General features: G+C 37.9%; 1 protein-coding gene across 1 annotated transcript; it reads right to left on the bottom strand.

The window, feature by feature from the left end:
* Positions 1-2210: 2210 nt before the first annotated feature.
* On the bottom strand, positions 2211-14193 carry xab2 (XPA binding protein 2). Its single transcript, XM_051713804.1, has 19 exons — positions 14048-14193; positions 13443-13591; positions 13217-13340; positions 12897-13094; positions 12647-12781; positions 12048-12212; positions 11811-11955; positions 11569-11720; positions 11352-11471; positions 9787-9918; positions 9498-9629; positions 9265-9378; positions 9011-9173; positions 7689-7879; positions 5572-5694; positions 5299-5470; positions 3617-3743; positions 3352-3461; positions 2211-2792 (listed from the first exon to the last, which is right to left on the bottom strand). The coding sequence occupies exons 1-19, from the start codon at positions 14081-14083 to the stop codon at positions 2731-2733; spliced, it is 2550 nt and encodes an 849-aa protein (XP_051569764.1). The 5' UTR covers positions 14084-14193; the 3' UTR covers positions 2211-2730.
* Positions 14194-14536: the final 343 nt, after the last annotated feature.

The following is a 14536-nucleotide window of genomic DNA, read 5'->3' as shown; positions in this document are numbered from 1 at the left end:
TCCAGGTACTCCATACTTCTGTCAATCATCCTGCCAGGCGTCCAATCAGACATGGCAGTGGGCGGAGGGGGTGGGGCTAAGCGTGTGGACTCAAACTGCATGGAGGGAGGAGCTTTAACCCATTGAAACAGGTGCAGGACAGGTAGAACTCGCCTAGGAGGTGCACTGGGAATATTAGTCACAGTGCACGGGCATAAATTATAATGCAATTAATTGTCACTGTTGTAACTCATTATAAAGATTCCAAAACGATTTTACAGCTTGATGACAGAAAATCTCTCTAAGTTCTACAAAAAAAATTTTTGTTCTCTACACCAAGTTTTTGCTTTTTAAAGCCAATACACTGATCCGAGTAACCTATGATGTAACATTAAGAACTTTCTTTATCTTTAAAGGTGCAATCAGTAGTTTTTTTCCTCATTAAAAAAGTTTTACTCCTAAAGAAATGAATTGTAATTTTAAAACATATGTATAAAATCATAACTGCTCATTTGAGATGAGGACTCTAGTCATATCAGTAACCTTATAAAAACTGTTATTCTACATGGGGCAGGGGCGCCCTCATGGGGGCTGCCATTTTAGAATCACATGACCAGCTGAATACTCCTCACTTAATCTCAGTAACCGTCTTGTTATTGGACACGTTCACTCTTGGATTAAATTAATCATGACTGACTGTGAATAGTGAATTTCTACAATGGCATCTGTAATTGAAACTGTTATGTATGTAACCTTGATTCCCTGAGACGAGGGGAACGAGACACTGCATCACTAAGCTGATGCTAAGTGGAGTGTCCTTCTATATGACCTATTTGAAACCTTTCTACAATAATGGCAATATTGAAATTGGCTATGGTGTTTAAGCCCCGCCTTTTAGGCGCGAAGCTGTCCGGTATATAAGTGGGTGCGCAAACACCATTCCTCAGAATTTCCTGACTGAGGGACAAGAGCGCATTGCTCGCATCTCAAAGAACTCTGAGTCTGTTGTGCTGCCAGTTTACGCAATGTCTCGTTCCCCTCCTCTCAGGGAACCGAGTTTACTCAGTACACTTGACATTGCGTCACTAAGCTGACGCTATGGGGAACAGAGTCTCATCACGCCACACTACACGACATAACCTTCCAGAAAGGAGACATGACGCCGCAGTCCTTCGGGACGGGACCGACATGAGTATGCCGCAAGTGAATGACCTTCAGAATGAATATATGAACTATAGTCATATAGTATGAATTAACCCCTTCACGAACCCAGTCGTGTATTAAGTTTATTTGTAATGAATGTGCCTGTGACTTTTGGGAAATACAATGGTCTGAGTGCAGGCGGTTGTGTAAAAAGTCAGGGAGCCCGTACTTAAAAAGAGCAGGAAATGTTCCCGGGTGTATGGGAAGTAGTGTCAGCTGTGATCAGATTTTTGGACTTTGGGTGATTTTTCTTAATATACTTAACATGTACTTTACATATTGTATATGGATACAAAAAAAAAAAAAAAAAACACAAAAAACCTGTACACTTGAATAAATGTTTATATATGAAAGGTTTATCAAATTTGCTTTAACATTTTAGCCTATTATATAAAATGCAGCTTCTAAATGAACATATATAAAATGATTCAGGCGACACAAAAATATTCTTTTGCCCAATTCTGCTTTCTTAATTTAGATTTCTACCTTATGCACTAACCAGCATGATTTTGCAGATATATAATAAAATGATACACTGCCACAAACACTAATACCTATTTAGGCCAAAGCATGACATAAACTAGTTAGTGCACAAAATATGTACTGTAACTCAGGACTTTTCACTGAAAATTATTCAAGTGCACAGCTGTAGAAAAAAACCCAACAGGACAGAAATCCCATATCACATGATGTTCAAGGGACCACAGCTGTAACTTTGTAAGAAGATTAACTCAGAACTATTTTAATCTAATTACGGAGGAACAGGCCATTTGTTTTTACTTCATTCTTTGGTTTTCCATTGCAATTGTATAACGAATGAGTCAGTTCTCAAAATGTGCAATATAAACAAAGATCCGAATATGGCAACAATTCAATTCTGCTTTCTTACTTTATAGACAAGTCCAAAAAGGTCTTTTAAGACTTTTAAAAGAATAAAACACACATTGCAGTACATAAAGAAGTATCTTTTAGGTGAAGAAACACATTTACAAGTAATCACATTTGAAGTAATCAATGGCCAAATGCGCTTTGTTTTTTTCCATTTTACTAGTACACTCCACAAACCACAGCTTTCAGATCTGTGGACAAACAAACATCTGAACAGTGTTCATTACAACTCGCTTTTTCAGTTCCACCCATTTGTCCTTGCAATTATTAGCAGTGTCCTGACCTAAGAGACATTACAATGTCACAAACTAATGAAAACAAATATGCAGATTTAAAGATGCCACTCAAGGCCATTATTCTTCTATTATACAGTAGACAAGAGAATGTATTACAGTTCAGAAGCTTTAAGCTTCTTAATGTCCTCGCAGAAAAGATGACAGCACATGAATGTGGTAGAGACAGACACCCTGTGGTCTGAACTGGTATTACTGAAATGTGGGATCACATTGAATGCTTTCAAACATCAAATACACACAACCTTCATGGTACATTTCATTCCAATCAGTGAAGTGGTTGTTATTCTCTTTTCGCTGTTTCTTGGATACTGAATCTGGGGGCATTGTTATGAACATCTGCAAAATTCTGAGTTTTGTGACAGATTCAATCATCCTTTAGTCCTCCGAAGACAGCAGTGGGGACAGACTTCTGCTCCAGCTGAACCTCTGCAATGAAACAAATGTAAAAGTTCAGACTAGCAAAGTAAGGCAACTGTTCAAATGCAGACCACTCATCATCAAATAACCACTTAGTGTCAGGATCAGTGCTCCTACACTTTTTTACCAATGAATTTCCATGACCTTTCCAGTTGCATGTGATTACTGGATTTGATTTTCAGCAGCATTTTGTACGTTTTATTGGGCATTCCAATCAAATATAAATAAAATATGAAGTGTTATCCTCTTATGTCAAAAACTTAAAATGTAATCATCGATGAACACAAATATAAATAACTAGATTGAGAATTTATTACCTCTTACCCATAAAATTCAATCAACATCAAATCATACTGTATACAGTAATGTGTCTAATTAGGCCTAAATAGAGCAATTAATTATGGTGACATTTTTATACCCCTATATTTTACATTTCAGGGGCAATTTTACCCTGAGCCCCCCTTAATTTCTAACCCTGCTGTAGGACATCTAATACTAATTCTAAATATATGTTTAAATAAAAATTCTAATATGATTCTAAATAAAACAGTGACATTCAAAAACGAACCATCTGGCTCTCCATCTTCTGCATCCTCATCCTCATCATCGTCAATGTCAATCTCATCAGGATTGGCCTGTTTGGCCAGTTCGGCCAGTTCACTGCGAGAGGTGTCACTCCTGCAACAAACCAAACAAAAGTAAAGAGACGTGTATGTAAAAAGATCAATGGAATCTTTTTTTGAGCCACATAAAGAGGGCGGAATCTTTCAAGTAAGCCTTCTGAACCACACCGACTGCATGCTCTGATGCTAAAACTAGGGCGCAGTACACACCTGACAAAGAGGATCTTGTCTTTAGGTTTGGGTTTGTCCTGCTCGGCCTCTGCGGCCAGCTGCTGCGCCTTCTGCTCCAACAGCTTCATGTCATCCACCCCGCTCTGGCCCGGAGCAAGATCTGACACTAAAACACACACATATGCAATTAAAAAGAGTTTACACATACAAGGAAGAGCTTGTGGTTTCAAATGGACTCCGTCTGACAATTTCCAGACAACTCTGATTCTTAGTTACGCCTCATTACCAAATGTCATGACATCAAAGCTGCGCCATTGTCGCCCTGTTTGATATGGGCACTGCTGTTGGGAATTTATCAATGACTTGATTTGAGAGTGTATTACAACTTAAATTTCAGTCTATTTATCACACAAAGTGAATGTATGGTTTCAGAAGACTTCAAATATGGTGTCATGTTGATTATGTTTTGTCCTTCTAAAAGCTCAAAAGACTGGAGTCACCTATTTCATTATTTAACCTCCTGATACCCGAACGCAGCTGCTGTGTGCATTTTTCATTTCCCTTTTTGATTTGTAACTAGTAGCCCCTAATTAACATGCAAAAAAAAGAGCACATTTTTAAAAATTGTTTGTGTTTCCAGGAGTGCTGGTTATTCATGTTTTTTGAGATATTACAGACCTTACAGCTGAATTTCTGTCATCCAATCAGTGCCAACCATGTTAAAATAAAATTACACATTATAAATTCTGAATCTATGTACTGATGATTACCATTGTCCCATGTCTGCCAACCAAACTGAGTGGTCCAAACATCATCTGCAGCCTGAAACTGAACTTTTGGTTGGATGTTAGGAGTGAATGCACTTAACTGCATAGGAAAGATATAAGATGCTCCCTTGCTCCTTATTTAGTGACTGACTTAACCTCCAGTGTACTGCCTGTCTGCACTGGTCTCAGAACAGTTCAAAATGCATCTTATTTTTATCCTAACTCCATATAGAGCAAGGGTATGGGAATGAAGTTGGGGGGGCGTTCATCAAAAAGATTGAGAATTACGGATATAGAGCCTCTGAAAGCAAAATTTTTTAGCTTTTGGATAAACCCATTGATTCTCAATGTGAAAATGCACAGTGAATATAGGATTTCAAAAGGGAAAATAGCCCCGTAGTCCCTGTAAGTAGTCATCGTGTTTAATAGCATGCCGTTTCACGCTAAATCGCTCAAATTTTTAAAATGACATATCAGATGAAACTAGAGACTCTAATCTTTTGACTCAAACAGGTTTCAATGTAAAAACTTAATTGGGTTTCTTACCAGATGTAGTTATGTTGGCATTTCTCCCAAAGACAAACTCCACTGTGATCGGCGCCATGTTGTTTTGTCACATGTCAAAAGTTTAACCCTTTACTGACAGCCCAGAGTGTTCTGAACTGAGATCAGTCAGTTTAAATTAATTTAAATTATGCATAGCGTATAACAAAGCCAAAACTTTGTCCGCACAGAAGGACGCAGGTCGCACGAGGTTAATGAAACCTAAAGCCATGTGAAGATTTGAACTAACCCTTTATTACTCAGGGTAGGGGTTTTGTTCAAACAAATAACAGATTGTGCCCCACTCTATTTGATTTTAAGATTTGACTCCCGTCATGAGTGCGAATCTCCTGTCAGACGGAATCAGGACTCTTTACAAAGAAACATTATTATTTTGTAGATCAAATATACCTGTTCCAGTGGCGTTGGTGGTGGCCTTTAACATCTGAGAGGACATGAAGTTGACCTGTGTGTTGTATGTGGCCTGCACACTCCGTTTAATCCTCAGCATCTCACGGATGGTATCCTCGTTTCCGTGGCGAATCTCAAAGTCCTTCCACATTTGCCAGAAATGAGCAGTCATCTGATCAAAAGAGACAGCACAAGAGGTCAGCAAGAACATGGCAGCATGTCTGGTATGATCAAAGCTCCATTTAATATTTGAAATAGCATGGACAGCTTTACCCTTGGATCACAGATCTGAGAGCAGTAGGAATAGATGGCTCTTGCTCGATCAATTTCTCCAAGTTTGCTCTCCATGTCAGCAAAGCGCAAGCACATGTCTCTAGCGTGCTCATCCGGCAGGACCTGCACCAAATACAATGATCTCATTACATAAACCCAATCAACCAAATCCAGACGTTCTTCAGCCTTATAACAAACAACATGTTGTACAACCATAATGCCTAATGTATTTTTAAATCAAATGAAAACATTTATCAACCTAAATAAAAACATAATTTTAACTGAAACTACACTTAAAAAAAATCCAAAACCAACTTAAATACAATTAAAAACTATCATGATTTAATTTTCTTAATAAAATGTTCAATTTTACAACCCACCTTCATTTAACAAGAAAATACAACTAGATAGTGATAATACTTAACAGCCCTGCAAAACTGAATAGCATTAAACATTTTAAAGACGTTAGTTAACGCATTATTTTTAGCATCCCTTAAATACTTAAAGGTGCAATATGTAAAAATGTTCATTTTTTTGTGTGAACGGCTTGTAACGCAACTTAAAAAATGAGCCCTTCCCGGACTTCCTAGGTTGCCTATTAAAGCCTGTAGACTGATTTTCATGCGAAGGGAGCGGGTCGGTTTTGCCGGGAAAATCCAAAGGATGTGACGTTTACGTGCGCTCCCGAGAGCCTTGCCTCAGACAGTAATAGCTTCTCTTCCGCTATTCAACAGCGACAACAAACTGCAACACTAGGTAACGTTATCTTAGAGATGGAATCCAGCAAACTTCCAGCTCCCAGCACAACACCGACTCTTACACAAACTCAGAGTAAGCCAAAAAAAAAAAAACATTTATCTACTGAATCCCGTCTGACTAAGCGGAAACGTGATCGTGGTCGAGCGAAAACTAGAGTGAACATCGGCAGGGCATTTGATTCCTGGAGGGACCTTCATTCGGTTTTGGGGATCAAAACAGATCCTGAATTGGCGTTCTTCTTATTGGACAGGTAAGCTCACATAACTACAAAGCATGTGAAATATAGTGCCATAAGGATTGTGCTGTGTAATTTTAGATAAACTACAATAACACATGAAATGAATGCTAGACAATGTTCAAGATAATGCAAAAAGCTCCATTCGTTAGTGTAATGTAACGTAGTTATACAGAAAATATATACATTCTATTATTATAAAACAATAGCGCATCGATATATCAAAATGACAGTTGTGATGGAATCACATCAACATATTTATAATGTACAGTCTATTTTATAAACAGCTACTGTCATCATCCACCAAATTTAGCTAACAGCTATTGATAAAGCTGGCTAGCTAGCTAACGCCGACATAAGCTATCGTATAAATGCAGTCAATGTATCATGCAAAGAAAAGTGATTACTTCAAACTACAGTCTGGCATAGCCAGACCTATATCCATACTTTGTTTTAGCCCTGTTCCAGCACTGGAGAGTCAAATATAATATGCAGTCTCAAAGTTTGTAGTAAAACGATCATAACTGTGTAATTTTACATTTACATTTACGCATTTGGCTGACGCTTTTATACAAAGCGACTTACAGTGCCTTGATTACAGGGACAGTCCCCCTGGAGCAACCCGGAGTTAAGTGCCTTGCACAAGGACACAATGGTGGTGGCTGTGGGGATTGAACCAACAACCTTTTGCTTACCAGTTCAGTGCTTTAGTCCACTACACCAGACCACTCCATTTTAAATATGCTACCTCATCTATCAGCATGATACTGGTGAATCACGTTCAGTCTCTTTGTACGTTATCTCATTGTTTTGGTCGATGCTCCTGTCCCTATGGAGTGTGTGCACGAGCAACAGGTAACTGGCTGCAGTTCACTTAACGGCCACAGGTATCATTAATAACAAGGGTTTCTGAATCTTACATACTGCTCTTTTAAACTAAAAAAATAAATACACTAAAAAAACTAAAACTAAGCTGAAATTAGAAAACACTGACACACTATAACTAAAAGTCAGAATAAACTAACGAAAACTTACATTTGATAGGACAAATTGAAAATAAAAAGGAAATAATAGAAAAGTGAAAAATTCAAAACTGTAACCTTGAAATGGTTGGGTGGTTTACCTCGATGGCTTTCTGATAGATGGCTCTTGTGTGTGTGACTCCATAAATCTCTGCTGCTCTTTTGATGTAGATGTTGAACATTTGAAAGCGTTCCTCTGGTTCTACAGCCGCAGTGGCTCTCTCATACACAGCCATGGCGTGGCGTGCCAGACCGTATTCCTCTTCCAGCTTAGCGTAAAGCAGGTAGATGGCTGTTAAACACCACAAAAGAAATCATTACCACTGTGCAAAAGAGTTTTAACCCTACATTTAAATGCCATTGTTGGGTTCCCGGTCAAAAAAAGACCGGCCCACTAAAATGGTTTATAAATCCCTCATATTGCATATATTATCACAAGATATGCATTGCATTCGATCATTTTGTCAACTTCTTTTCTAGTCTTTATTACAGGATTTGTACTTCTTTTTAGAACATATTTTTTTTAAATATGTTTTTTATTGATAAAATGTCTCATTGATTGAACTGAGCTTACACCATGCCAGGTAAATTTGTTATCACAACAGTCATAATCAGGAATTGGTCTACACATGAAAAAGATGAGATGGCCATGTATTATATATTCTTGGAAAGGTCTGAATGAGGTCACACTATGACCAAACTACAGTGAGTATAAATGTAAAAAATCCCCACAGATACACATTAATTTAATAAGCATGACTTTTTGTCACGTTTTTGCTTATTACTTACTGAAACATACACATAGCATGGAAAATACTGCATATTATTGGCATATTGTCACTTACAGCAGATGTTCCTGATTCAAACAAGCCCAAACACAACGTGATATGATGTGTAGAACTTGAAATATTCCTCAAAGAGTGTACATGGAAAGACGGTGTTTGTGCATACACATGTCCGAGGACTTTGTGTGTGCAAGCGCACATGCACATGTGTGCTCACCTAATGGATGAACATGCTCCTGAATGCTCTGCTAAATTTTTCTCTTTTTTGTAATCTCACTATTCATTTCCAATGGCCGGTAATTTTGGCCCGGGAACACCACAGGTGTAACAAAATTAAATAAAACCAATAAAATAAAATGAAAATTGTCTAAATTTATCTTGCATGTTCAGATGCCCTGTGTGAACAAAGTTATGGGATTTTAATTCAAATGGATAAAACAAACACATTTTTTCATGTCAAAATGACTGGAACACCACGAGGGTTATGTATTGTCAAAGGTTTGCTACCCTAGAGCTATTAAAATGCATTACAAAATGTTCATTGAGTCATTATAAACCATGATATTTTCCTCTCAATATCAAGCAAGTATTGCTAATTGCAGAATTTTATGTGTAATAGTTTCCTTTAAGTGCATTACTTTTGGCGTATTTAGCAGGACACCCATCCAGTGCTTGCTCAAATAGATCCCGCGCTCTCTCTAGCTTCTTGCCTCCATAACGATCGATAAACTTAGTGAGGTAAGTGTTCCAGATGTCATGAACATTAGGCCACCTGAAGAGGGCAATACCACGCTCATATGCCTGCAATGACAACCAAATGAAAAGGAACACCAACAAAAACAAATATTCAGAAATAACACAGATTGTTATGTTCAGATAAATGTGCACTTACCTTGAAGCTATCCTCAAAGTATTTGTGTTCCTCGAGGAACATGGCATAATTGATGATAATTTGAGGCGTGGCGATTCTGAGATCAATGATACGATCATACACTGCCTTAGTGGACTGAAAAGACCAAAAGATGCATTAACATCCAAAACAGCAACAATCTCAATTTTAAATTACAAATAGCAATTTGTTCTAAACTATAAGATGTATATTTATTGATAATGAATGAAAAATACCTGGAATGTGCCAAGACTTTCCTCCAAGTCTGCAAGCATGGACCAGACTTTAAGGGACTTGTACACTCGATTCTGCACTGGTTCTGACGCATCAAAGTACTCCGCTTTTCTTGCAGGGATCGCTGTGGCTTTCTGGGAAGAAAAAGATTTTGTGAAAATCAGGAACAAGAAAACTGATATAAAAATTTCTGCTGTAGCTCTAATCAAATGTTTCCTGATCTCCAAACTACTGTATATCAATCAGGCATGAGGTGGCACACCAGTGCTAACGACTGGCAGTGTCTCTTACCCTCAGTATACGCAAAGCCTGGTCGTAGTTCTCATGTCTCAGCTCCATCTCGCCATACTCGCACCATACTGCTGCGAGATCATCCACCTGTTTGTAGTTCACCTTGGTGGCCTTCTCGAAGATAGTGCGAGCCTTTTTAAAATGGAAATGGAGGAATATTTAACCATTAGTTTACCATAACACTTTTACAAATGAACTTAATTATACATTAACTTTTACAAATTAACTTAATTAGATAATTATACTGTAGAGTACAACCGGTAGTGAATTTTGCCAATACCAGTATGCAAGGTGGTGGGAAAGGCCAATAACCAATTAATCATCTGTTAGTTTTTAAAATGTTAAAATGTTTTAGAATGTTAAATTATTTTTCTCTACTTACGATGACGGAAACAAACAGAGGCTACAAGAGTCCAAAATGAATAAAATCCCAGATGCAGTTTAATGTTGAAAAAAAAAACAATCTAGATTTGGTGCATAATGTGGGACTTTTAACTATAAACAAGAACAAAATTCACCGGACTCTTATTTTTAAATGCCGGAGACTTGGCCCCGTTACAATGCTCTGTATTAAGTATTAACCAAATTAAGCTTTTTATAGCCCATATACTCAACAAATGAATAGTTTTGTGTATATATGTTTCACTAGATGAGACTAAATGAGGAATAAGGATTATTATTATTCACAATGAAGTTGGAGACACGATGTATGTGCTGAAGGTTCATGTTACCGCATGGTCACATTTTTCTTTGCCTGCCCTCACTTCGAATTAGAACACTTGAATATCTAATCAAAATAACAAAATATACATTGAAGTGAGGATAAAAATAGGGATGAATATTGTCAATGATGAAAGATTTAGATACAGCAAATCCCCACAAGGTGTCACTGATTTTTATTTCACCTCTAGAGGCCGCTGTTATATTGTAAATCCAAGCCGTTCTAATGGTAGAATCCTCCTGTGTCGGCCACAGAGGAAAAAAATCTGCAACTATCGGCATATCAGCATGTATTTTTTTCAGATAACCAATAGTTTGAAAAAAGCAACTGTCGGCACACATTAATCTGTAAAACTGACATATCGGTCTTCCTCTACTTGAAAGCATATAGGTGGACTTTAAAAACGTAGGTTTTGTACAACTGAAGAATCCTCCAGCGCTGGCCACAGAGAAACATGGAGGAATTATAAAAAAAAAATAATAATAATTAAAAAAAAAAAAAACAAACAACAGATTTTTGCCGATAACCAATAGTTTGAAAAAAGCAACTATAGGCACAGATTAATCTTTAAGACCGATATATCAGTCTACCTCTAGAAAGCATATAGGTGGATTTGAAAAACATTGTTTTTGAACAATTGTAGAATCCTCCAGTGTCGACCACAGAGAAACACAGAGGAATAAAAAAAATAAAAAAATAAAAAATAAAAAAAAACAGATTTTTGCCGATAACCGATAGTTTGAATAAAAGCAACTATCTGCACCGATTAATCAGTAAAAACTATATTTCGGTCCACCTCTACTTGAAAGCATATAGGTAGATTTGAAAACCTTCCATTTCATACATCATCCAGTTGCTCATTTTCCTCGTAAAATTTGGCAAAGGAGACCCAGAGAGAGTGAGGCTTCCCGGTGGACTTCACTGGGTCAACTGTTTGCACTGCCTCTGTGTACGTGTTGATTATCTACAAGAAAAAGCACAGAAAACATAAGCGCAATGTGGTCATGCAGAAACAAACAACGGCAGATAGATGGATAAAACATTTGAGTAACAATTCCAACCTGCCGAGGTTGGCCCTCATAGAGTTTGACTCTCTTGTGCCACTCGTGAACATTGTGAGGGTTCTGACGCAGCAGCACACTATTCAACAGAAGGGGCCGCCGGGTTATCAGCAGCTCGAAGCGTGCTAATCGTAACTCCAGGTCAATGTCATCTAGAGTGGGGAAATCAGAATTTCTGTAAGACTAAAATGAAGGCTTATTAGCTCTAAGACCTTCACGATAAAAATAGAAAAAATACACACCATCTTCATCCTGGCCCAGTTCAGACGTGGTCTCCATCTTGGCCGCGATCATGCTCTCCTCAAACTGTGCATAGCTGTCGAAAACCTGGGTGAAGTCTCGTACGGTGACTACTGTTAGGATTGCTTCCTCATATACATCTCGAGCCTTGATAAATAAAGGTAGATCATGATACATAATTCTGTATTTGAATCTGTAAGCAAAGCTACACATTCTGTAGAACTGCAGGTTTAGAGTACCTTTTCAAAGTGGCCACTGCGGATGTAGTAATCAGCCAAGGAACACCAGAGTTTGCCAAGTTGGTCGGTGAAGCGGGTGAGACCTCCTCTGATAATGGCTCCCACGTTCAATGACGTCACCTTGTCTGGGTTCTGTGAGATGAGGTCGCAGAGCTCGTGCCAGAGCTGCAAATGAATTCGGAAGTGTTTATATATTCCATAAAAGATTTATTGCATGTACAGATATAATGTGTATTATTCAAAAACCAAAATTACCACACTAAAGTGGATGGAAATTCATAGCATCTGACATTGAAATTTCAGTGCATCGATAACGAAATTTAAATTACTGTTTAATAATAGCCTACGCATTCATTGCCTATCCAAAATTCAGTTCTTGACCTAATTTCATCTACTTATGGTATGGATGTGTTTGATAGGCCTTCCAGTTACATTTTTGTCTTTAGCATATTTTTTTAAAATAATTCTGAATCATGCCAAAATAATCAAATAGAACCAAATCTTGCCATTTAGTCAAGAATTGTAATCAAAACAAATCTACTTACAACCCCAGTTGACACATGGATAAACTCTTTGGGTTACACCTTTAATTTGCTGACCTGATAATTAGATTTCCCCTCTTTAGAAACAAAGTTTTCATCATTGACCACAGCTGCCAGTCGGAGTGCAGCTTCATCCAGACGCCCAACAGAACGCAGATATTCAATGTATTCCTCAGCATTCTCTGGAGATAACTAAACAGAGTTCCAATAAATGAAGCAAAACAGTGAGATACAAACAAACTTCTTTCAGTTCTTTGAGACATGAAGTTCAAACGGTCTATCAAGGTAAGTAACATCATATTCTTACCTTTAGGTACCGACGATAAACACGGATGGCGGTTTCAGGGAGAGGTAAGTTTCGAGCAAACCGAAGATAAAGGGGCCAGATGCGAGGGTGCTGAGTAACGGGCAGTGCTCTTAACGCCCTATCAAATGTCCGTCGGCTCCGCGTAATTTTGCATTGAGACACCATGAACTGACAGTAATCAATCCATATCCTAGGCATCTGAGGAAACAATGAAGAAGAGCAAATATTCACACAAATGAGTAACCATCAAATCACATCAGTAGCATTGTAGAACAGTAGCTCCTCTACATAAACATCAAACTGGCTGAAGTTGTAACTACCTTGTGCATAAACACTAGTGCTCTCTCGTGACAGTTGTTCACCTCCTCATAGGCTGAATCTGTGACACACTTGCCTTTCACCTGTTTCCTCCTCTCTCTCAGGTAGTTGTACCACAGCTTATAACTGCAGGAGTACAATCAAAAGAAACCAAGATCTTTTAGATATCCAGCAGCACACTGATGACGTTAATAAAGAAAACAATAAGGTATGCATGTATGAATATACCTGCCGGGCAGCTCTTTCAAAGCTCTTTCATAGATCATATTGAGCACAGATTTCGGAGCATTCTGCTTATGCTCAATGTAGCGCATCCAGCACTTGACTGAATATGGATTCCTGATGATCTCCTCTTCATAAGGTAAATCATCATCTTCCTGGAAAACACACAATAATATATGGATATGTTATTTGGACAGAGATGAATGTAAATCCACATCTGAGTCATATTAACAAGCTGTGAAGTGCTTATTTGAAGTTAAATATATTAGTAATATTATGAGTATTGAGGAGTACGAATTTATTATATAATCATGATTGTAATCAAATAGGCACAATCTTTGGAGCTACTAACTGTTGACATATAAGCTAACTATTGTTATCCATACGGTCCACTATAAGATGTGGTTATCCAACACATACAAGTGACACAACAACAAATCAGTTCATGTTTCACAGTTTATAAACCGCACATTTTATAACTGAAATAATATCAAGCATTCTTGCACTTTTTTTCTGTATAAACGTTTAGAGTTAGCAAGCTAATCCCAGCTAGTTGAGAACACCCTAAATCAAATACCAAGAAACTGTCAAAAGAAAGCTCAAATACATACGAATAAAACGTCTGCTTTTCCGCTAAGAGTTGGCATTTTCCCTCGCCGGAAAGAAATCTCTATTATAATGGTAAAACCTTAATAATATACTTGAAAGACAAACACTTCCCTAACGTGCTAGCGACGTAGAGTACAAAAGCCCCGCCTTTTCTGTATGTACTTGATTTCTATTGGCTTAGCTAATGCCTCTGCTGGCGTCATAGAGAGCCACTGAAGGCTATGGTATGGTGGCCCAGCAGGAATTTTACAGACGGCCCCTTAAAGAGATAGTTCACCCAAAAATAAAATAATTATCTTATCATTTACTCACCCCCAGTCATGCCGTTCCAAATGTGTATGACTTTCTTTCTTCAGCAGAACACAAATGAAGATTTTTAGAAGAATATTTCAGCTCTGTAGGTCCATACAATGCAAGTGAATGGTGACCAGAACTTTGAAGCTCCAAAAATAACATAAAGGCATCATAAAAGTAATCCATACAACATTCTG

This window comes from Myxocyprinus asiaticus, chromosome 13, assembly GCF_019703515.2.
Source record: "Myxocyprinus asiaticus isolate MX2 ecotype Aquarium Trade chromosome 13, UBuf_Myxa_2, whole genome shotgun sequence".
In the NCBI taxonomy this organism is placed as follows: Eukaryota; Metazoa; Chordata; class Actinopteri; order Cypriniformes; family Catostomidae; genus Myxocyprinus; species Myxocyprinus asiaticus.
This window is presented reverse-complemented; position numbering and strand designations above follow the sequence as displayed.